Source organism: Podarcis tiliguerta, assembly GCF_965153285.1.
Source record: "Podarcis tiliguerta genome assembly, chromosome: 10".
Taxonomy (NCBI): Eukaryota; Metazoa; Chordata; class Lepidosauria; order Squamata; family Lacertidae; genus Podarcis; species Podarcis tiliguerta.
The window spans coordinates 58,508,697-58,530,271 of NC_139543.1; the positions used below are offsets into that span (position 1 = coordinate 58,508,697).

The 21,575-nt window shown below is 45.7% G+C and overlaps 1 protein-coding gene and 1 long non-coding RNA gene across 9 annotated transcripts in view; one reads left to right on the forward strand and one right to left on the reverse strand.

Moving 5' to 3' along the window:
- Window positions 1-21,575, reverse strand: part of EPS8 (EGFR pathway substrate 8, signaling adaptor) — a 148,898-nt gene that overhangs the window by 7,767 nt on the left and 119,556 nt on the right. For 5 of the 8 annotated variants that reach the window (XR_014502608.1, XR_014502609.1, XR_014502611.1 and 2 more), the window contains exons 15-17: window positions 17,156-17,190; window positions 12,850-12,958; window positions 10,924-11,061 (exon numbers count right to left, since the gene is read on the reverse strand). Coding sequence is in view for 4 of the 8 variants with exons in the window: in XM_083401969.1 (XP_083258095.1) it covers window positions 10,924-11,061; window positions 12,850-12,958; window positions 17,156-17,190 (282 nt within the window). In the remaining 4 variants the exon portion in view is untranslated. Of the gene's footprint in view, window positions 1-10,923; window positions 11,062-12,849; window positions 12,959-17,056; window positions 17,191-21,575 lie in introns of all 8 variants that reach the window. The other 3 variants (XR_014502610.1, XM_083401967.1, XM_083401968.1) reach the window with 1 other exon arrangement.
- On the forward strand, window positions 3,475-6,353 carry LOC310659311. The gene is made up of 3 exons (XR_014502745.1): window positions 3,475-4,841; window positions 5,386-6,057; window positions 6,093-6,353. It is a non-coding gene; the product is annotated as an uncharacterized lncRNA (long non-coding RNA).

Here is a 21,575-nt window from a genome sequence, read left to right on the forward strand (position 1 = left end):
GCAACACAAGAGAGACATTGCAGGTAAAGCACCTCCATGCATTGCAGGAAGAGGAAAATAGAGAGTGAAACCTAAGTCAGTAGATGATCACCATCCCTTGGTCTTCTTTTTAAAAAATAGTTTTTAATGCATCTGTCTGTCTGTCTGTCTACCTATCACCATAGTGTGGGTGTGCATCAGCTCAAGGTTTACTGTTGCAGGTTTACTCTTCCTTCTAACTGCAGAGGCTGCATGCCTGGGGACAATGTGAATTGGTCCACAGTGTTCTTGCTTCTGGAGAGAGCAGGCGAGAATGCACTCCCAAAAGGCTAGTTCACACTGCGAACACCTTTACAGTCCCAGCCTGCTAAGTAGGCTACAGACTTTCAAGAGGTCTGACTGCATCATGTTTTCAAAAGGCTCTATAGTTTTTCGAGAGCTCTTAACAGCAGAGGAAACCACAGTGGAGATGGCAACGCTGGGGCATATATATTTTTTTGTCCTCCTGGGAAGCTACATGGGATCTGAAAAAACAGAGAGTGGGAAGTATTGTGCAGAAGGGAGAGTCTTGCTAAATAGCCACCAAATATAGTAAGGCTCAAGCACTGTGCAAAAATAAGAGATTTAAGGACCGTATTGGATCCTTTAATCTGTCTCCTTAATCATGCAGAATTGTGTCATGTCAATGCACAGGAATATAGGTACACACCTATGGCCTTTCCACAAACACAGCAGGAGTCACCTACATAGGTCTTACAGATGCATAAAATCAGAGTTGGAAGAGACACTAAGTCCAACCTGAATATGCAGCTGTCCCATGGGGTGTTATCAGCACCGTGATCTAACCAACTGAGCTTTCCTTAGGTATCAAAATTAACACACACACACACACACAGAGAGAGAGAGAGAGAGAGGTGTATGTGTGTGTTTCTTTTAGTGCCCACAAATGTTTGATGGCTAATCTAAAGTGGAAAGCCCATGCAAAATATATTCCTCATGAAGTATTTGTGAATAATAATAATAATAATAATAATAATAATAATAAACCATTCTGAAGCAGAGCATGTTTTCTCCAGACAATCTATGAGCTGTAAACCCAAGATCAAACCTTAGTTACAGCTTGTGGTGCATCTGGAGAGAGACAAACCATGACATGCAAAGCCAGCTAAACCGTGGCTTAGCTCATGGCAGAAGAACCTGGGGGGTAGAACGTAGTTGCGGTGATTTCCTTTCCAGAACCATGAGCTTTCTTGCTAAGCTACAGTTTTGCTTAGCATTCCATCTGCACCAGCTCAGTAATAAGGAAGACAGACCAAGTTTTCTGACCCTGCATAGGGCAGCTTCAGATGTTAAGCCTCCCTAAGGCTGGAAGTTGGAAATTTGTTAGAGGAAACGGTAGTGAGGTGGGAGAGAAGGCTTTTGAGGAGCGCGGCAGATCTTACGGACAGTTCCCAAAAAGCTTTTAACAAGACACACTGCTTCATCCATTTTATATGAGAACAATTTGAATTACCTCAGAGAGTTCTCCCAGTAATTGCTACAAGAAAAATGAAGTAAACCAAAGCAAATTAGACAAGTTGGAACAATGTTGAAACGTCAACCACAGAATCAGCAGCCTTCCAGCATTTTAAGTAGCATTCATTGACTCTTGATGGCAGCAATTACTTGCCAATTTTTGAATTCCTATTAGAATTCCCACCATCACCAGCTGGGACAACAATGTGCAGTCGCAAAGCAAAGCAAACCATGGCTTGTGTTATATTAGCTCAGGATTGCGTTACGGGTGTGTTATAGTATACTAAGATATAATACAGTGGTTTAGACTGCATTACCTATCTGCCTCCTGGGATAATAACAATTCCTGGGATAATAGACTGTATCATGTGGTAATGAAATGCTTTTTCCAAGTCATGCGCTTTTTAAATGGGCAATATGTTCTCAGAAATACTGATATGTACTGGGCCCCCAGAAAGTCAATGGGCAAAGTTGAAGCCCTTTGTTGCGGTCACCCACAATCTCCATCACAAGATGGCACCTACGCTGATATGAGCCATGAGGACCAGAAACTTGTTAAAAATAGAAATATTAGATTTTAAATAAAAATCCCTCAGGTTGCCTGTGGGGATGTGTAACTCAGGAATTGAATGGATACAACTATTGGGGGTCAGTGTTAGCCAGGGAGCTCCGTGGACCATGATGTGAAGGCAGGGGACAGGAAGAGACATATAGAGGCGACTCCCCACTTATGTGGGGGTTACGTTCCGGGTCCCCACGCACATAAGAGAAATGTGTGCAAGTGGGGAACACCCTGGAGAGTTCTTGTGGCTCACGAGGAGACCCAGCCCAGACTGGACATCCTCTTGGGGCTCTGCGCAGGGGCTCCACGCAAGCCAGAGGCAAAGTGGGGCTTTGTTGAGGCTGCTCAGCCTCCCTGCTTAACAGCTGGTGCACAGGGTAGCGCAGCAGCAGCAGCTTTCAGCCTAGCAGGCTCAACAAAGCCCCGCTGTGCCTCTGGCTCCCAAGGAGACACCCACACACCCCAAGCCCAAAAGGACATCTTCTTTGGGCTCTGGGGAGGGCGTCCTCACGAGCCACTCACCACTTCCAGGTTCTCAACACTGTACATGTGCTTGGTCACACAGAAGAACATCTCACGCATGTGGGGAGTTTTCTGTATTGTGATTCCCTGGAACTGGTATATGTGGATACAAAGCATTAGACAGTGGTGTCATAATGGCTAACAGCCATTAAGAGCCTTCTCCTCCATGAACATCCAAAACATCTGGAAGGCACCTTTCCCGCCCTGACCTGGCCACAGTGATCCATGCGAGAGTCACCTCCAGGCTTGATTATTGTAACTCGCTCTACACGGGGCTGCCCTTGAAGCTGACCCAGCGGGTGCAGAATGTTGTGGCGGGGCTCCTTACAGGGTCCTTGCCGTGGGATCACATTCATCCAGTGCTTTACCAACTGCACTGGCTCCCAGTGGAGTACAGGGTCAAGTTTAAGGTGCTGGTTTTGACCTTTAAAGCCCTATGTGGCCTAGGATCCATGTACCTACGGGACCACCTCTCCTGGTATGCCCCGTGGAGGACCTTAAGGTCCACAAATGACAACATTTTGGAGGTCGCAAGGTGGTTAGATTGGTCTCAACTAGGGCCAGGGCCTTTTCAGTACTGGCCCCGACTTGGTGGAATGCTCTATCACAAGAGACTAGAGCTCTGCGGGACTTGACATCTTTCCACAGGGCCTGCATGACAGAGCTGTTGTGTCTGGCCTTCGGTTTGGACTCAGTCTGACCCTTATGTTTCCCTCCCCTTATGGTTTTGATCTACGGGCTACCTTTAAAATGAGGCTGCATTTTAAATTGCATTTTAACCTGTATTTTTAATTGTTTTTTCCCTATTATGTTTTTACTGTAATTTTACTGGTGTTAGCCACCCTGAGCCCGGCTCTGGCTGGGGAGGGTGGGGTATAAATAAAATTGTTAAAAAAATAACTCCCAGCTGAAGTCCCATTCCCCATCTCCCACCATGCTCTATTTGTAAAAGGAGGTGGCTAACTCCACACTCCCAGCTCTGCCCAGTAAGAATGAGAGCAGACTCAAAGCCTAGATTTTCTCTGCATAGGGCTTTATACCCCTGTACATAATTGTACGGACCAAATCAAATTAACAAAGAAAAGAAACGCAGTATGCCTGAGCCGGCCCTGCACATGCAACAGTTCTCGTTTTTCCAAAAAGTGCAGTCACCATTTGGATAAATTTGGAAACAAGAAACTCAACGCAATAGCTGTTTAATTAAACTTTCTTTTAAAAAAGCACACTCCCGCCTCCTCTTCGTCCCCAACCGATCAGTTCTGCTAGAATGGTACTGCATGGATTACTGGCAAAGACTTAATGACAATTCTGGCAACCGCCGAATGAGCACCTGCCCATGAGCATTCCTTCATTTGCAACACATTTCCCAGGCAGCTGAGAAAGGGGTGTGTGTGTAAGAACAGTTGGCAGTGGGCACTTGTGTTGGATCTAAGCAAGCTGGCAGGAGATCTGGGCACGAGAAATGTGTGTGAAAGAGAAGCTGCACTCCCACAGAGAGACATTTGCCACAAATGGATAAATAAAGAGACTTGTGGAAGGTTTAGTGGTGGACTCCAAAGAATACAAAGAGAAAGCAGTGAATCCCAAGGGAAACCCTGGTCAAACTTGGCACCAGCATGTTTGCAAGCGGGAGCAAATGGCCAAGATCTTTTGGCAGCAGGAAGAAATATTAATAATATAAAAAACCTCATTAAACCAGTGCCAGGATTAAAAGGGCAATGAGGCACTATGCTGAGCTGTAAAGTGAGGGTAGGTTTGTATGTTAGGAGTCCCATTTCTGACCTCTGTCCATTTTGTACATGTTCACTCATATGCATTTTTCTTTATCTGTGGTTCTCAAACCTCCCCCGTCCCATGGATCACTTAAAAATTACTTAGGGTCTTGCTTCACCAATTAGTAATTTTTCTGCCTCTTGTAGTGAATGTAATGCGTTGAATTAGGAGCTATGATTTTTAATTGAATCAATATCAAACTTTAGAATTCCTAGCCTCCCTTCACCAAATTTAGACTCAAGTAATGTGCAAAAACAACTGCACAAACTAATGTAAGGGGTACACGGAATGCTTGTTTCAGTGAAAAGAGAATACAAAAACGTGTTGCATTAGGGAAAACTGCTTTGCAAAATGGGGCATATTAGCAAATTGCATACAGAAATGCATATATAAGAAGAGATTTGCACTAAAAGGCTGGTGAATCTTCATGAAGACTTTAATTCCCTATCCCTGGCAAACTCATGTGGAAAGGTGGAGAACTGAATTTGTTGTTGTTGTTTAGTCATTTTGTCATGTCCGACTCTTTGTGACCCCATGGACCCCATGGACCAGAGCATGCCAGGCACTCCTGTCTTCCACTGCCTCCCGCGGTTTGGTCAGACTCATGTTAGTAGCTTTGAGAACACTGTCCAACCATCTCGCCCTCTGTCGTCCCCTTCTCCTTGTGCCCTCCATCTTTCCCAGCATCAGGGTCTTTTCCAGGGAGTCTTCTCTTCTCATGAGGTGGCCAAAGTATTGGAGCCTCAGCTTCAGGATCTGTCCTTCCAGTGAGCACTCAGGGCTGATTAGCTTAAGAATGGAGAGGTTTGATCTTCTTGCAGTCCATGGGACTCTCAAGAGTCTCCTCCAGCACCATAATTCAAAAGCATCAATTCTTTGGCGATCATCCTTCTTGATGGTCCAGCTCTCACTTCCATACATCACTACTGGGAAAACCATAGCTTTGACTATACGGACCTTTGTTGGCAAGGTGGTGTCTCTGCTTTTTAAGATGCTGTCTAGGTTTGTCATTGCTTTTCTGAACTGAATTTGAGATTGGGAAAAAGAGAAACTGAAACCGACATATCTGCCCACACCCACGAGGAACCAATCCTTCCATGTGGCACCAGCTACTCTCTGGAAGTCCCTGCCCATTGGTATCAGGCAAGCACTTTTGCTACATTGTCTTCGACACCCACTGTTTTGTTTAGACTTATTCAATTTGTACATTGCATGACACTATTTTCCTCTTCTAGGAGAAGGGCATAAACAGAGCTTTGGGGACTGTGGGGCATTTTAAAAAATAAAATAAAAAGAAGACAGCGAATTAGGTTCTATTTTCTGCTCCCCACCTCCATGGAAAGAGATGCAGAGCAAACTAACAGCTACAGCACAGGACACCGTGGTGAATTTGGCACTCGCTTCCTCTCTTGCCCATATTGCGCTCAGGCAGAGAGGTGGAAGTACTGAGCTCTCATCCTGCTGGGTCCTTGGGATGGAACTTTCTCCTTTCAACCTCATTCCTTCCACTATGGAGGAAACAGATGGGGAGGTGGACAGGCTCCACATGCTCTGTTCTGCTTCAACACCTCCAGGCCACAGGTATCTCTTTTATTTGCAAGTCTTAACATTGCACGGTCACATACTGTTCGGTTTCAGGAAATAGTCCCTGCTGTGGGTGGGGTTCTGGGCCAGATGGGGCACAGCTGGGTCCTGGCTCTGGAGCAGCCAAATCTGTACCAGGTTCAGCAAGCAGGGCCAGGCCAGGCCAGGGACAAAGTCTAGGCAGGCTCTAAATAAGGAGGGCAAGGATGTGATCAGCACCACGGAGAGCTCAGAGTGCATCTGAGTGCCAAACAAGCAAAACTTGACTATTGTTCCAACAACTATTAAACTCTTGACTGAGTCTTAAGGAGGGTTTTGACTCCCTTTGGGCTGTTGGCTCCAGCCCTACAGTGAGCGAGAGTGCCACCCTTAAAGAAGCCTGGCTTGATTTAAAGGTGGTGGCTTCTGAGCTGGTGCCCTTGGGCACTGGAGATACTTCTTCAGGCATAAGGGTGGGCTGTGAGTTCTGAGAAGGCAGGAGTGTTGGTTAATGATTCTGAAGCTGAATCAACAGAATTATAGCGTCCCGATCAAGGGAAGTAACAGTACCACTGTATTCTGTCATGGTCAGGCCATGTCTGGAGTACGGTTTCCAGTTCTGGGTGCCACAATTTAAGAAGGATATTGACAAGCTAGAAAGTGAGCAGAGAAGGGCAACCAAGATGATCAAGGGTCTGGAAGCCAAGCCTTATGAGGAACGGTTGAAGGAGCTGGGTATGTTTAGCCTAGTAAAGAGGAGACTGAGATAGTCATCTTCAAAAATCTAAAGGGATGTCACATGGAGGATGGAGCAAGCTTGTTTTCTCCTGCTCCAGAGGGCAGGAGTCTAACCAAGTTACAAGGAAGGAGGTTCTGGCTAAAGATCAGGAATAACCTTTTGACAGTAAGAGCTGTTCAACAGTGAAACGGACTCCATCGGAAGCTGGTGGACTCTCCTTCCTTGGGGGTTTTTAAGCAGAGGTTGGAATGTCATCTGTCATGGATGCTACAGTTGAGATGCATTGCAAGGTGGCTGGACTTGGGGCCACTCCCAATAATACAATTCTATGATTGTCTTCCTGGGTGGAGTCTTGGTTTCTGTCTGTTGTCTCTTCCACTGAGGAGGGTGGAACTGAAGCTCTGGCTCTTGGGGGCTCTTGGGTGATCTGCCAGCTAAGGTGTGGCCAGGTCCAGGCTTCCTAAGTGCCCTGGGGATGGGATCATTTCAGAAAACCTCCAGCCTCTTCCTTGGGGTCTTGTGAAACCTCCTTCATAAAAATAAAGTTCAATTTGCTCATGCAATACTTTCACATCCATTATTTTTTAAAAGTGGGATTCATGGATTATAGCAAGTTTTGACAACAAATAACTGCTTCAAAACAGACTATGAAAATTACCTACCAGTAGGGGCAGGGTTGTTCAGAGGCAGGGCTCTGCTTTCACAGGGTCAAGGAGACAAAATTGGCAGGAGGACTCAAAGGGGGCAGCAGCCTCAATATTGAATATATCCAAGACGAAAATAAGTCCACAACTTGCCTAATGTGAAAGTCTGACCCAAACACCCATGAATGGATTCATTACTGTGAGTATTATGAAGCTGCAACTAGATAGCCAATGTGTTACAAACCTAAAGGGAAAACATACATGAGGATCATTGTTGGAGAGTCTTCCATCTGAGGTAGTGAGGTGGGCCTTCTTAATGGTGACACCCTAGCCATGGAACGCTCTCCTCGCAGATGCTTGCCTGGGCTCTATGATCTTTCTTTGCTTTTTGCTCTCCTGGGCCTTTTAATTAGAGCTATTGTGGTTTGCCCCCTTGCTGGGTTTTCAATGCTGCTTTATTAAGCCTATGCTGCTTCACGAAGTATCAGGCTAATTTTTTGACTCATGCCGTTTCTGCATTGTTTTACCTGATTGCTGGTGACTGCATTCATATTGTTTTAAATTTGTGAACCACCCAGAGGACATGGTTAATTGGGCAGTATATAAAACACCAACAAACCAAAAGATAAATGAAAACTGATCAGCACCGCAGAAATTCCGGAACACTCCAACAACATGCTTCACACCACACAGTGCAAACAAAACATGGAAACAATCTAGGCCTGCTGTTTGATATATGTTGTGACTTTGAAATTCCCACTGCTTGATAGATCGCAGCATGAGGACCCCTGACTCATTTTTCTGAACATGCTTACACACCTCTGCAGGATGAGTCTCTCTGTTTTTTTGTTTTGTTTTGTTTTTGTAGAAATGTGCTGATCTTGTCCAGATAGTCCGTTATTAAGGATTTCCTGGGCCTGCTCAAAAATTTATATCCCTTCCCAAACTAACCACACTCCATACAGGATCCTACCAAGTGGCAGGTTTTTGTTTTTTTTAAAAAAAACAACACACACACACACGAGAGGCTCCCATCCTAACAAGTTGTGGACCCCCTCCTCAGTTCCTTATGGCCTTCAATTACCTCAACACTCCATAGTCAAAGCCAAAAAAACCCCCACCCCATGCCTCAAATGCAACTTAAAGTATAAGTATTATCCTAAATGATGTGGAGCTCAGGCACCCAGGGACCAAATCAGATGTCACATACTATTGCCTGTAACCTGAAAAGAACAGGAACAACATAAGCAGTTTGGGTTGGAGGAAAAGTTCTGAGGGAAGGTAGTGATTAAATCATTTCTGCACTCAAAATCACCCTCCTGAGGTGCTTTTCTCCCTGTGAGAGGAAAATATACGGGTACAATTCTCTGTTCAAACGTACCATCTTTGGGAGTGTGCTGTGTGTCCTTTAAATCTTAAGGACCTATTAGTCCCATGTGAAACTTCCTGTATGCTATGGTTGCCAAGGGAAAAATCTACTCAGATCGCCTCTTCAGGGCCTTTTCTGTGGTGGCTGTGCTCCTGTAGCAGTCCCTGCCAAGTCAGGGATTATGGGAGTTGTAGTCATAGGTTCCTCACTTCTGCTATAGAAACTAGCTAGAGTGTTGTATACTGCCCACTGCTATTGCTGAGATTGCAGATGGAACTGTTAAAATTCTTGTTAAAGTTTTTTTTTAATAGTTTCTATGCTGTTCTGAATTATTATTGCCCCTTTGTGAGGAGCCCTGAGGACCTTGGTTGAGGAGAAAGCTAAGGACACCAAAAGAAGAAGATGATGAAGATGATGATGAAGAAGAAATACGGCCAATTCTCCGCTGCACAACTATTGAAAATAGTGAAAGTACACACTGTAGTTTCACAAGAGACAAAGGCTGAGTCTGATCAAGCATAATCAGTGCTTGCCCAGATTTTTATTATCTCTATCAGCTTTCCAGGAACTAGGGCTGGAATTCTCCTGAAACCAGTAATTCAAGAGCTTCCCAATGTTTCCATCGGCCTTTACTGCTACATTACAATTTGTATAAGTCAGTATCTTAGCCTCTGAATAATGAATGGTAAATAATGGAAAATCTTCATTATCCTATTAAAGGCTTTAGCTTTTGACTCAGACAATACAACTGAGAACGACGCAATTTCAAGGGAAGATCAGACAGGTTTAGCTGGAGCATGAAACTATGGTTTAGGTCAGGAACAGAGAGGAATATTGCCTTATTCTAAGAAGCGAAAAGGAACAGCAAACCTAAACCTTATGAACAATATGGGTTCCTTTAGAAACATAGAACAAAATTGTTGTTATTGTTTTATTATTAATAATAAATACCCACCCTCCACCTTTAAGGTCACAGAATGGGTTACAGCAATTAAAACCCAGTATTAAAAACAGTTTAAAAAGGTGTTCAGTGGCAGAAATAAGGTGGGTCCCAAAATTCTGCATCTCGAGTGACAAAAGTCAGGTGCAGCTAAAGGACTTTCCTCTGTACAAAGTCATCTGTACATATCATACATTGTCTGCTACAGTGTCAGGGTTAATGAGAGGGTGGAGAGGTAGCTGTGTGTTTTATTTGAAACACTCAGTTTTACTGAATCCTTATTTGCTTCCGATTTTAGCAGCAAAAAGGAAGGCGCTTTGTTGCAAAGTGCACCATAAATTACAAAACTTGTTCCCAAACCTTAAAAACGCAAAAAAAAAAAAATCTTCAAAGCACTCAGTGGCTACACACGGCATCTAGAGAACTTTTTCTATACAGTCGAAGCTTCAAACCTTCACCTCAAACCAGCCAGAAAACCATCAGTCCACACACATGCAATGCAAAATTTGAGAAAAGGTCAGGGTTCAAACTTACAGAGGGGGAAATGGGGTGGGGGAATGTCAAGGAGGAAGTGGCAGTGGAGAGGGGGTGCGGAACACAACCCTACCTTAAATAATTCAAATTCCCTCTTTGGCATCAACAGCTAGCGATATAGAACAAGCATTTGAAATTATTTGAAATGCACATAAATCCACAAGCAGACTTTGAATCTAAATAATGCAGACAAATGGAGGACTTAAATATATTTAAAGACAACTCTTTAAAGGGACGGATTCTGCTCCACACGAGGAAGAATCAAGTCAGCTTGTAAATAAAAGGTGAAGTGAATCTGCATTGCATTTGCAAGATAATCTATTGTGCTCTGAAACTGACACTCACAAATGCCATTTAATATAAAGATTAAACGAGCTGTCAGGATGGAGTCCTTTAGTCAGGCTGCTGCAGCCCGATGGTTTAACAAGAAGAATAATCCAGGGAAGATGTGCATTTGGAGTTGGAGTTGCAGGATGCTGTTCATACAGATGTTGCAGTTAGCCTAGCTTTGTTGGGGGGGGGGCACCCTTGCTTGTTCTTCTGCCCTGATGGCGCCATTGCCAGGCTGATCTCTGCCTGACGGAAAGCTCTCCACCTGACCTGTTTGACTCTCTTCCGCAACTGCCATGCTGAGATAGAACTGGCTTTGCCAGACTCCCAGAATGAGCTTGCTTCGCCTGGCGTTCCTGGGGTATCATTCTACAGATCGGCCTGAGCCTTTCCCCTCTGGGCCTCACCCCGCTTTCTCCTGCAAGAACCATCTACGGAACGGGGGATACATACCTGTATGGTGTGCGTATACGACGGCTCCGCACTGCCGCTTTCCTGAGATCGGAGAGGCTCCAAGATGTTGTTTGGCACGAATCCTGTGACCCCACTGGCGTTTTGGACTTTCCACCACTGCTTCCTGTCATCGAGAACCTGGAGCAAAGCAAACGTGGCCATAAGGAAATGGGAAGTCAGCTCATCACCTACGTGATAGCGAAAAAACAGGGCATTCCCTTACCCTAGAACAGAATATTGCCCACCATGGTCTATTCTGCCTAGCAACCGTACTTCATGCAGGGGATCTTCCATCACCTGCAATCTGATTCATCTAAATGGATTGAACCCGGTGTCTTCTGCAGGCTCTCTTCAGCATTATAAAAAGGATTCTGAATATTCTTGGATTTCCAAATATAGCTACAACGGACTAGGCTTTTCCTGTAATTCGCACGTTACAAGCAGTCACAACATGCGACATGCCCAGTGATATATTTGCAGACTGACTGCAAGTGTTTTGAGGAGTATATAGAAAAAAACCCCGATTTAAACAAACCTTTGTGTACAGCAAGGTTTTATATGCTTGCAAGGAACCACCAGGGTTTCCTGGGGAAACAGTTTGAAAGCTGCACACCTAAAATGCAGCTTTTAATCAGCTGACAGCCTCCGTTGTGGGTGTTCTCTGTTTTAGGAGGGTCCAGAGAAGAGTGGATCCTGTGGATCTGCATGCAGGAGGTCCAAGGTTCATTTCCTGGCATCTCTAGGGGGATCTGCTGGCAGGTGGTGAGAAAGAACTCTGGAAAGCCACAGGTACTCAGAGTAGACCAGAGTCTAAGAAGAGCCTGCTGGCCAAATGCCTGTGGGAAGCCTGCAAACTGGACATGAGTGAAATAGCACTCTGTCCACCTACAGCAGAGGAGGGAGAAAATAGCCACTATGACTAGTAGCAGTGGACAGGCTTGTCCTCTAGGAACTTGCCCAATCCTCTTTTACAGCCACACAGTATACTTGAAGGAGCGTCTCCACCCCCATTATTCAACCCGACACTGAGGTCCAGCACCAAGGGCCTTCTGCCGGTTCCCTCCCTGCAATAAATGAGGTTACAGGGAACCAGGCAGAGGGCCTTCTCGGTAGTGGCACCCACCCTGTGGAACGCCCTCCCATCAGATGTCAAAGAAATAAACAACTATCGGACTTTTAGAAGACATCTGAAGGCAGCCCTGTTTAGGGAAGTTTTTTATGACTAAGGTTTTAATGTATTTTTACTCTTTTGCCAGAAGCCGCCAGATGGTTGAGGTATTAATAAATATAATAATAATAATAATAATAATATCCAAATATTTACTGCCTCCTGTGGTAGTGAGTTCCATAGTTTAACTATGTGCTGCCCAAAGAAGTATTTTATTTGTGTTGGGAGCTGCACAGAGTGGGGTATTATTCTTATTCTTATTCTTTTGGTCACTGAAAGTGCATGAGTTCCATATATCATGAGGGAGGGAGATAAACTTTTCTATATCCATTTTCCTAATGCCATGCATCGTTTTATACATTTTTCTCATGTTAAAGCAAAAAGACCTCTGTGAAATTAGATAAAGGAGGGGTGGGGGGCCTCTGGCCCTCCAGGTATTGCTAGACTACAAATCCCATCATCCCCGACCATTAGTCATGCTGGTTGGGGCTGATGGGAGTCTGCAGGGTCATACATTCCCCCAGTCCTGGGTCTAAAAAGTTCTTTGCTCAATTGACAACGCATCTCCTTCTGTTCTAATGCCGCCAATTCTCTGAATGCTTCCAAGAGAGAAAAAAAGCATGCAGCTGAACTAATCACATTAAATGCAAATTTCCCTAAGCTCTACAGAAACTTTTAGCGACATGATTCAAGAAGCGTGCCGCACGGAGCAGAAAATTACCGGGGAAGGGGAAAGGTCAAAACAAGCACTGCATTACCTCTAAAATGTCATCCTTCAAGACAGAAAGTTCGCTCTGGTTTCTTCCCACGAAGTCGTACTTGGTTTTGGCATACTTCTTGGTTGGGGTTTTATGCGCCTCATAATTCCTACAAAGCAAAAAGAGGCCAGACGTTATCCGGCTCCTTTTGCAGGGGACCATAGCTGAGAAGAGTGAAGCAGCAAGTGATGCCTGCGAGCAAATATCATTAGCAACGATGATTTGCCCTGAATTTACTGCCATGCCATGCAATAAGGCATCCGTCACAGCAGCAAAAAAAAAAAAAAAAAAAGCTGGCAATGGACAATAATACCATTAACCACTGAAGCAGCTGTAAATATGAATTGAATTTATGACAGCGGCTGGGCGTTCCGTTTTGAAAAGCGTCTGCAGATGAGCACTGCAGGTGTATTCAACTTGCAGAACAGTGCATCGCATTTAAAGCACAGCAATTCACCCCAAAGTAGGGGGAAACAAGAAATGTGTAACCATTTGCAAATTGTTGAGGGAAAATCTCCAATAAGCCAGAAGCTAAGGGACACTGGCTGCCACAGCTTCAGTTTCCATACTCTTTGGATTGTTAAAAGGTAAAGGAGTAAAGGGACCCCTGACCATTAGGTCCAGTCGTGACCGACTCTGGGGTTGGGGCGCTCATCTCACTTTATTGGCCAAGGGAGCCGGAGTACAGCTTCTGGGTCATGTGGCCAGCATGACTAAGCCACTTCTGGCAAACCAGAGCAGCGCACGGAAACGCCGTTTACCTTCCCGCCGGAGAGGTACCTATTTATCTACTTGCACTTTAACGTGCTTTCGAACTGCTAGGTTGGCAGGAGCAGGGACCGAGCAACGGGCGCTCACCCCGTTGCAGGGATTCGAACCGCCGACCTTCTGATTGGCAAGTCCTAGGCTCTGTGGTTTAACCCACAGCACCACCTGCATTTGTCAGTCTTTGGATTGTTAGCCTGACACTATTGTCCCCATGGTTTTGAGCGTGGGCCAAAGGCAAGCCCAGGTTGAAGGAGCGAGACATTTCTTCATCAACAAAATAAAAATAAAAGTAGGATGTCTGTCAGAAGCTATGCATTGTATTCTCTTTTTGAAAAACATTCTTATTTTAAAAGTTTAGCACGTTACACTTCACAGCCCTGACTCTAAATGCCGTCTGTCCTCAGCCTTCAGGAACAGGGAGGTGGAAAAAAGCTTTAAAAAACCCCCCCGAGAGGAATACTACTCCTAATAAATCAGTCACAAGCACAAAGTAAAGGGAACCCAACACATAATGAGAAATGGAATGCAATGGTTGTGCAACATCAAGTGCCGACGGCACATCACAGAGGCAAGAAACGGGTTTTCATCACCATCCATCCATTGTAAACTACTGATTCTGAGTACACCTTTTTGGGTACTCCAGTAGCTACCTTGTATTTTTTGGTTAGCTGTGGAGAACTGTTCCAGTTTACTTGAAGAGGGGAGCAGAAGGAGAACAGAAAGTTGACTGACCCTCACTTATCCAAAATGCTCCTGACTTTGTCGCAATAGCCAATTGTCTTCTGCAGATGTGGGCCAATATAAGCAACACCCCCCCATTTTCCTCCTCACTCTTCGGTAATGTACATACTCTGCGTTCTTCCTCACCCACCCGAAATCATTTGGATAAATGAGGTTCCCCGCATTGAGATGTGAAGATATGCGCCTGAAGTTAGCACTTCGCTTTGGCAAGATGGAAAGAGTCATAAGTAACACAGTCCAAATAATCAGCAATCCTGATCACCCATTTTCACACGTAGCGTTTGGTACTCACAACAAGAAGCCATATGGTTCTCTAAAAACAACCCTGTAAGTATTTGTAGGTGTTTGCTGGTTTTGCCAAATGAGAAGCTCACCTGGGAAACCAGGTTGAGTCCAGGTCATGGTCTGAAGGCAGAAGATGACACCAGCTTGATGAAGCTAAGCAAGCCTGAATTTTATCAATGCCTGGTTGGGAATTCTGCGTATCCTGCCTTGGGCTTCATGATGGAAGGAAGGTTGGATATCAAATGTGTGTGCACGCATACATGTTGTATGTACCTAATAAATACACATTAAGACACAAAAGTGGTGGCAAGCCAGGGATAGTTTATTACAAAAAGTATTCAAATGGTAGTATAGATTAGCTTGATTCTCCTCCAGACAGAGGCAGCTAGAGAGCTGCGACAGTCTCAGTTTTGCACCTTGTAGAAGTCAGCAGGAAGGAGGAGAATGGGGACAAAATTAGACTTAGTTACTCTCTCATTGGCTCTGGTGCCACCTACTGGTGGGCTCCCTGGCTTCTGCCCCATCAGTCCCAAAGGGGACCAGCCACCACTGTCTTCAGCTGTTGCACCAAGCAATTAATACGTTCCATTAGCCGGGAGGGAGGAAGGAAATTTTAACTCAGAGAGAGACACAGGGAGACAGACAGATTGGGGGGGGGGGGGAGAGATAATCACTGCTTTGGTTTGGTGGCCCTGATATGTTGCAAGTTGCCCACAGGCAACATTACAGCCTAAGGCAGAATGTGGAGTCCTGGGCACATTCATGCACCTGCTTCTTAATGCTTCCCATCACCTGAAAAGGTACCCTAATATGGCTACTCTCCAAGGGACATGGAAAGGGAGAGGGAGAAATGGTTGCTTTGCACTCTAAGAATCAGGAGTAATTAACAAGGGATTGTAAAACTAACTGGCCGACAAGGAATTTATGGGCTGATTTGGATGAATTGATTTGGAGAGGTGGCTGCCTACCATACATTTGGTCTGGAAAGAGATGAAGAAAGTGGCTTTCAGCCCTAAACCTTAATAATAATAATAATAATAATAATAATAATAATAATAATTTATTATTTGTACCCCGCCCATCTGTCTGGGTTTCCCCAGCCACTCTGGGCGGCTTCCACAGAGACCAAAAATACACTAAAATGCCACCCATTAAAAACTTTCCTGAACAGGGCTGCCTTAAGATGTCTTCTGAATGTCAGGTAGTTGTTTATCGCTTTGACATCTGGTGGGAGGGTGTTCCACAGGGCGGGTGCCACTACCGAGAAGGCCCTCTGCCTGGTTCCCTGTAACTTGGCTTCTCACAATGAGGGAACCACCAGAAGGCCCTCGGCGCCGGACCTTAGTGTTTGGGCAGAACGATGGGGGTGAAGACGCTCCTTCAGGTATACTGGGCCGAGGCCGTTTAGGGCTTTAAAGGTCAACACCAACACTTTGAAGCTACTTGGACCAGGTGACGTGTGCTTAAGATGGGGAGCACAAACAGGTAACACCCAAGCTTCATAACCAGTGAAAATGGTTAGGGATTCATGAGCCAGTCCAGAATTCAGAGACTTCCACCCATAGGCTATGAGCCCCTTCTCCCATTGACTTGGCAGTGTGGGAGTCAGTCCACGTAACCAGACCCCAAGCAACTGCAGGGAACATCTCTCTCCTGTATTTATTTTGCTGAAGGCTACGCGGGACGCGGGTGGCGCTGTGGGTAAAAGCCTCAGCGCCTAGGGCTTGCCGATCGAAAGGTCGGCGGTTCGAATCCCCGCGGTGGGGTGCGCTCCCGCCGTTTGGTCCCAGCGCCTGCCAACCTAGCAGTTCGAAAGCACTCCCGGGTGCAAGTAGATAAATAGGGACCGCTTACTAGCGGGAAGGTAAACGGTGTTTCCGTGTGCGGCTCTGGCTCGCCAGAGCAGCGATGTCACGCTGGCCACGTGACCCGGAAGTGTCTCCAGACAGCGCTGGCCCCCGGCCTCTTGAGTGAGATGGGCGCACAACCCTAGAGTCTGGCAAGACTGGCCCGTACGGGCAGGGGCACCTTTACCTTTACAGCAAGATCACATTTTTTAAAAAAATGGACGTGCCACTGTTGACCTTGGCCACAGACAACAAGGGAATGGGTTGTTTGGAAGTGTAATAGCATTCCAGGCTCCAATTCAGAGCACACGACTCAATTTTTCATCTCTTTTTTGAAAGCAAACATTGATAGTAGTGAATTAGGACATAATTTGTCAGAGGCCCCTCAGAAAAAGCAGAGTGAAAGCAGAGTAAAAGAGGTTTTAGATATTAGAGTAAAAGAGAGAGGGTTGTCTACTTCTAGAACCAATGGAGAGAAGTAGAAGAGGAAGGCACCCTCCACCCTAAAAGCAACGGGTTGGGACAGTTCTCCACAGCTGTGCACATGACATCCACTGAAATGTTACCTATCTACATGTCGGCTAACAGTTTGCTTAAAAGCGGCTACAGCTGCCCCCTGGTCCGGCAAGGGCCCTCGCTTGTAAGCTGTGTTACTGAATGCGTACCCTTCAGACGGAGGATAATCTGAGATACTGGAATGCTGAAAGAGAGAAAACAAGGAACGCTTGTCAGTCACAGGAAGTCCACAGCTGACTTTCCATTGCACATAATGCACAGCTTCTCTGTGCACTCACACCACTCTCGCTGTCTTAATTGTCTTAAAGGCTAATTCACGCAACGATGGAAAACCTGGCAGGGCAAAGCCGCCTTGGGTTCATGCCGGCAGGTTCACAAGCCTGCAACGCACAGAAGTCATCAGCTCCAGAACACTTTTGCCACGCCTTGCTTCTAATATTGGGAGACAGGAGACGGTTCGCCCTGTGCCTTGCTTCCAAGAACGTGAGGCAGAGGTTTGAAGGAAGCCTCTCTTCATACACGGCACACAATTCCTTCGTGACTCATATCAGCTCAGAGCTTCCACTTCCACTATTTTCTCTAGTTGATCGCAGCCCAGAAGACAACAGAAGCTTAGTAGAGAACATACTGCTGCCGTCTTCCCCAATCTGGTGCCTTCCAGATATTGCAGACTACAACTCCCATCAGCCTCATGGCTATGCTGGCTGGGGCTGATGGGAGCTGTAGTCCAAAATATCTGGAAGGTACCAGGTATGAGAAGTCTGTTTCAGAGTGCTGGGCACAGAAAGCTGCCTCCTACTCTGGTCCCTGTATCCCAGTATGTATTGTCTACACCAGGCATAGGCAAACTCAGCCCTCCAGGTGTTTGGGGACTCCAACTCCCATCATCCCTAGCTAACAGGACCAGTGGTCAGGGATGATGGGAACTGTAGTCCCAAAACACCTGGAGGGCCGAGTTTGCCTATGCCTGGTCTACACCGACACAGAAACATTGAGTCAGATCATTTGCCCATCTAGCTTAGTACTGTCTACACTGACTGGCAGCAGCTTTCCAGGTTTCCATGAGAACTTCAGGAGAGACTGGCCCATCACCCATCATGCCCAGCATCTTGTTCTCATGTTGGCCCACCAGGTGCCTGTGGGAAGCTTGCAAGCTGGACCTGAGACAACAGCACTCTCCTCTCCTGTGATTCCCAGCAGCTGATATACAGAAGTATATTATTATTATTATTATTATTATTATTATTATTATTATTATTATTATTACTATTATTTATACCCCACTCTCCCCGGTCAGAGCTGGGCTCAGGGCGGCTAACACCAATAAAATCACAGTAAAAACATATTAGGGGGGGAGAGGGGGGGAAACCAATTTAAAATATAGATTAAAATGCAATTTAAAATGCAGCCTCATTTTAAAGTAGCTGATAAATCAAGACCATAAGGGTCAGACCGAGCCCAAACCAAAGGCCAGGCAGAACAGCTCTGTCTTACAGGCCCTGGAGAAAGATGTCAAATCCCACAGGGCCCTGGTCTCTTGTGACAGAGCGTTCCACCACATCGAGGCCAGTGCTGAAAAGGCCCTTGCCCTAGTGGAAACCAATCTAACCTCCTTGAGGCTTGGGACCTCCAAAATGTTGTTATTTGTGGACCTTAAGGTCCTCTGCGGGGCATACCAGGAGAGGCGGTCCTGCAGGTACGTGGGTCCTAGGCCGCATAGGGCTTTAAAGGTCCAAACCAGCATGCCTCTGACAGTGGACGAAGAACAGGGAGCCTCTCCCATCACAACCCAGAGATACCTGCGAGGAAACCTGCATACAAAGCAGATGCTCTACCCCCAGGCTATGGCCCCTCCCCAACCTGACTGTCAGTGGCTCTCCAGAAACTCAGGCAGAAGCCTAACCCAGATTCACTACCTGAGCCTATTAACTGGGACTGTCAGGGACTGAGCCTGGGACACAGCACTGAGCTATGTGGATGCTTCCTGGATCTGCAATATGGATACCAGCTGCTGCAACATCCGACAACAGATGCTACACAATGTACTTGAGAGCACTGAAGTTGCTAAGATCCACCAGCTACCACCTGGCAGGTATCACCAGGGAGGTGAATTGCAGTCCCTGGTATGACTCCAGTGTGCTGCAAAAGCACAAAATGTCTCTTAATAATTGCAATGGAAACAACTGACACCACCTTGTAGTTCATTACAGTAATTATGCACAAGCAGGAAACCTATTCAAAGTAGCAGGGGCTTTTTTTGGGGGGGGGGGGAATGCCAGCAGATGTCTCCGCAGCTTAAGCTAGGAATAATTTTCAGGAATCAGAATTTCTGATGTACTTTCCTAGACGTCAGATCAAAGCTTACTTCTCCGGGTTAGGCACTGTAACCATGGCAGCCACAAGTATGCTGTTAACTCGCACTGGGGTGCATTTTTCTGTATTAAAAAAAAAGGATGCCCTGCAGGAAAAAGACAATCTTGTGGGGGTGAGCTCTGAGCTTAGGGGACACAGAAGTTTTTCATGCCACTGGCTCACTGGGGGCATGCGACTCCAGTCTGAAAAGGAAACGGTAGCTGAAGTTTCTGTGTCAATCTTTTCCACACCTTTCCATCAAAGTAAAAGGTTGCAATCTGTTAGCCCAAATTCAGGGCTTGGAAGATGAGCAGAGTTTGCATGCTCACTTAGGAGTTTTGGAAGGTCTCTTAACGTGCACCTAGATGAAGACACCATAAGCCAATGTCATTCCTTCACAGATTTCACTTGGATACTGTGAAACCTGGCAATTTTCTGCTCTTGTCTTACTGGGAATCAAGGACTGTCTTCTGTTCCTCTTGCACTACTATAGTGGTGCCTCGCAAGACGAAAAGAATCCGTTCCGTGAGTCTCTTCGTCTAGCGGTTTTTTCGTCTTGCGAAGCAAGCCCATTAGCGGATTAGTGAATTAGCGGATTAGCGCTATTAGCGGTTTAGCGGCTATTAGCGGCTATTAAAGGCTTAAGGGATTAGCGGATTAGCTGCTAAAAGGCTATTAGCAGCTTAGTGCCTTAGAAAAAGGGGGTGGGGAGCAAAAAAAAAACCCCCAGGAATCGCAAGACATTTTCGTCTTGTGAAGCAAGCCCATAGAGAAATTCGTCCTGCGAAGCACCTCCAAAACGGAAAACCCTTTCGCCTAGCGGGTTTTCCGTCTTGCGAGGCATTCGTCTTGCGGGGCACCACGGTATTGTTTTCTGGACATACTGGTAATGGTCACATTTACATGTCAAGCTAAACCACGGTTTAGTGTGATTTGCACATTCTCCCGCCCCTCTCCTCTTTCACCATTGGACGACAACTTTGAAAGTGGTTAGTTGTTATGGTTTTTTTGCAGAATCCTGGCATGCCATTGCATGCAAAGCAGGCATTGTGGTTTATAATAAACTCTGGCTGGTTTCAGAAGCCACCTTCCTAACCCATGGTTTGAAGTCGGCTTGTTTTGAAACATATCAGAATTTGTTCTTAATCAGAACCATTGGGATCCAGTGAAATGGAGGCTATATGCTCTCAAAGGCACCCTCCAATCTATATAGGTGGCAGAGGCATGTCAACTTTAGAAAAACTCGGGCTTGTTTCCAGCATGTCACACTAAATCATGGTTTAGTGTGAAATGCGAGGTCACTATATTTTATTCTTTGAAGGGAGAACGCAAAGATGCACTGAGCCTCATGACATTTTCACCACCTGCTGGTTATCTGTATACCTCATCTACGCTAGCAATGCCAAACATGTCTGACTTACATTTTATGGCGGGAATTAAAGAGCTTTGTGATTTCTGCCCTTAAAAATAAATGGAAGCCAGGCTGCAGTCAGGATCCCTTGCTAGCAGGTGCTGCTAATAAGTGAACAGAATAGCACAGAGTTCTTCATAACTATCTGGTTACTGCCTTCTCACCCAACCCAAATGCCTAGGCGTACCTTAGTGTCCATGAACTGTTAACATCCAAAGTAAATAACCTAAAAAAGCACAGGTTTGTGTTTTTTTTACATTCAGAAGCTTTCATGCGCTTATAAAGAACGTTGTTCTTAAATAAATAATAACATCCTTAAGTTACTCCTTCCCCTCTAGGCATCCTGCCATGCTCCCTTCCACCAGAGCAAAAATCTAAGATATTGGCAGGTTCACGTAAGTACAAGAGAGAGAGACTTTTTAAAAAAACCCATCAGCAGGAAACATGGATGGGCAGAACTGTGAGGTTCAGACAGATGGGAGTGTTGAGCAGGGCCAGATTTAGGTTTGATGAGGCCCTAAGCTACTGAAGGTAACGGGGCCCTTTATATGTCCAGCTGTCCAATTGTCGCTGGTTTTTTGTGTTGAATATATGCTATATGGTACTCTCTTTTGGGGGCCCCAAGAGAGTAAATCTGGCACTGGTGTTGAGCATTGCTGCTGTGGGGCAGAGGGGGAGGGGGCACCAGCTGCTGCTATTTTAAAAAATCAGTTTTTAAAAAATGCACCCACTGGCCCCACCTTGGCTATGGCCCCCAGTCAATATCCATCTTTAAGATGCTTCACAGGTACCTAGTCTTGGATCCA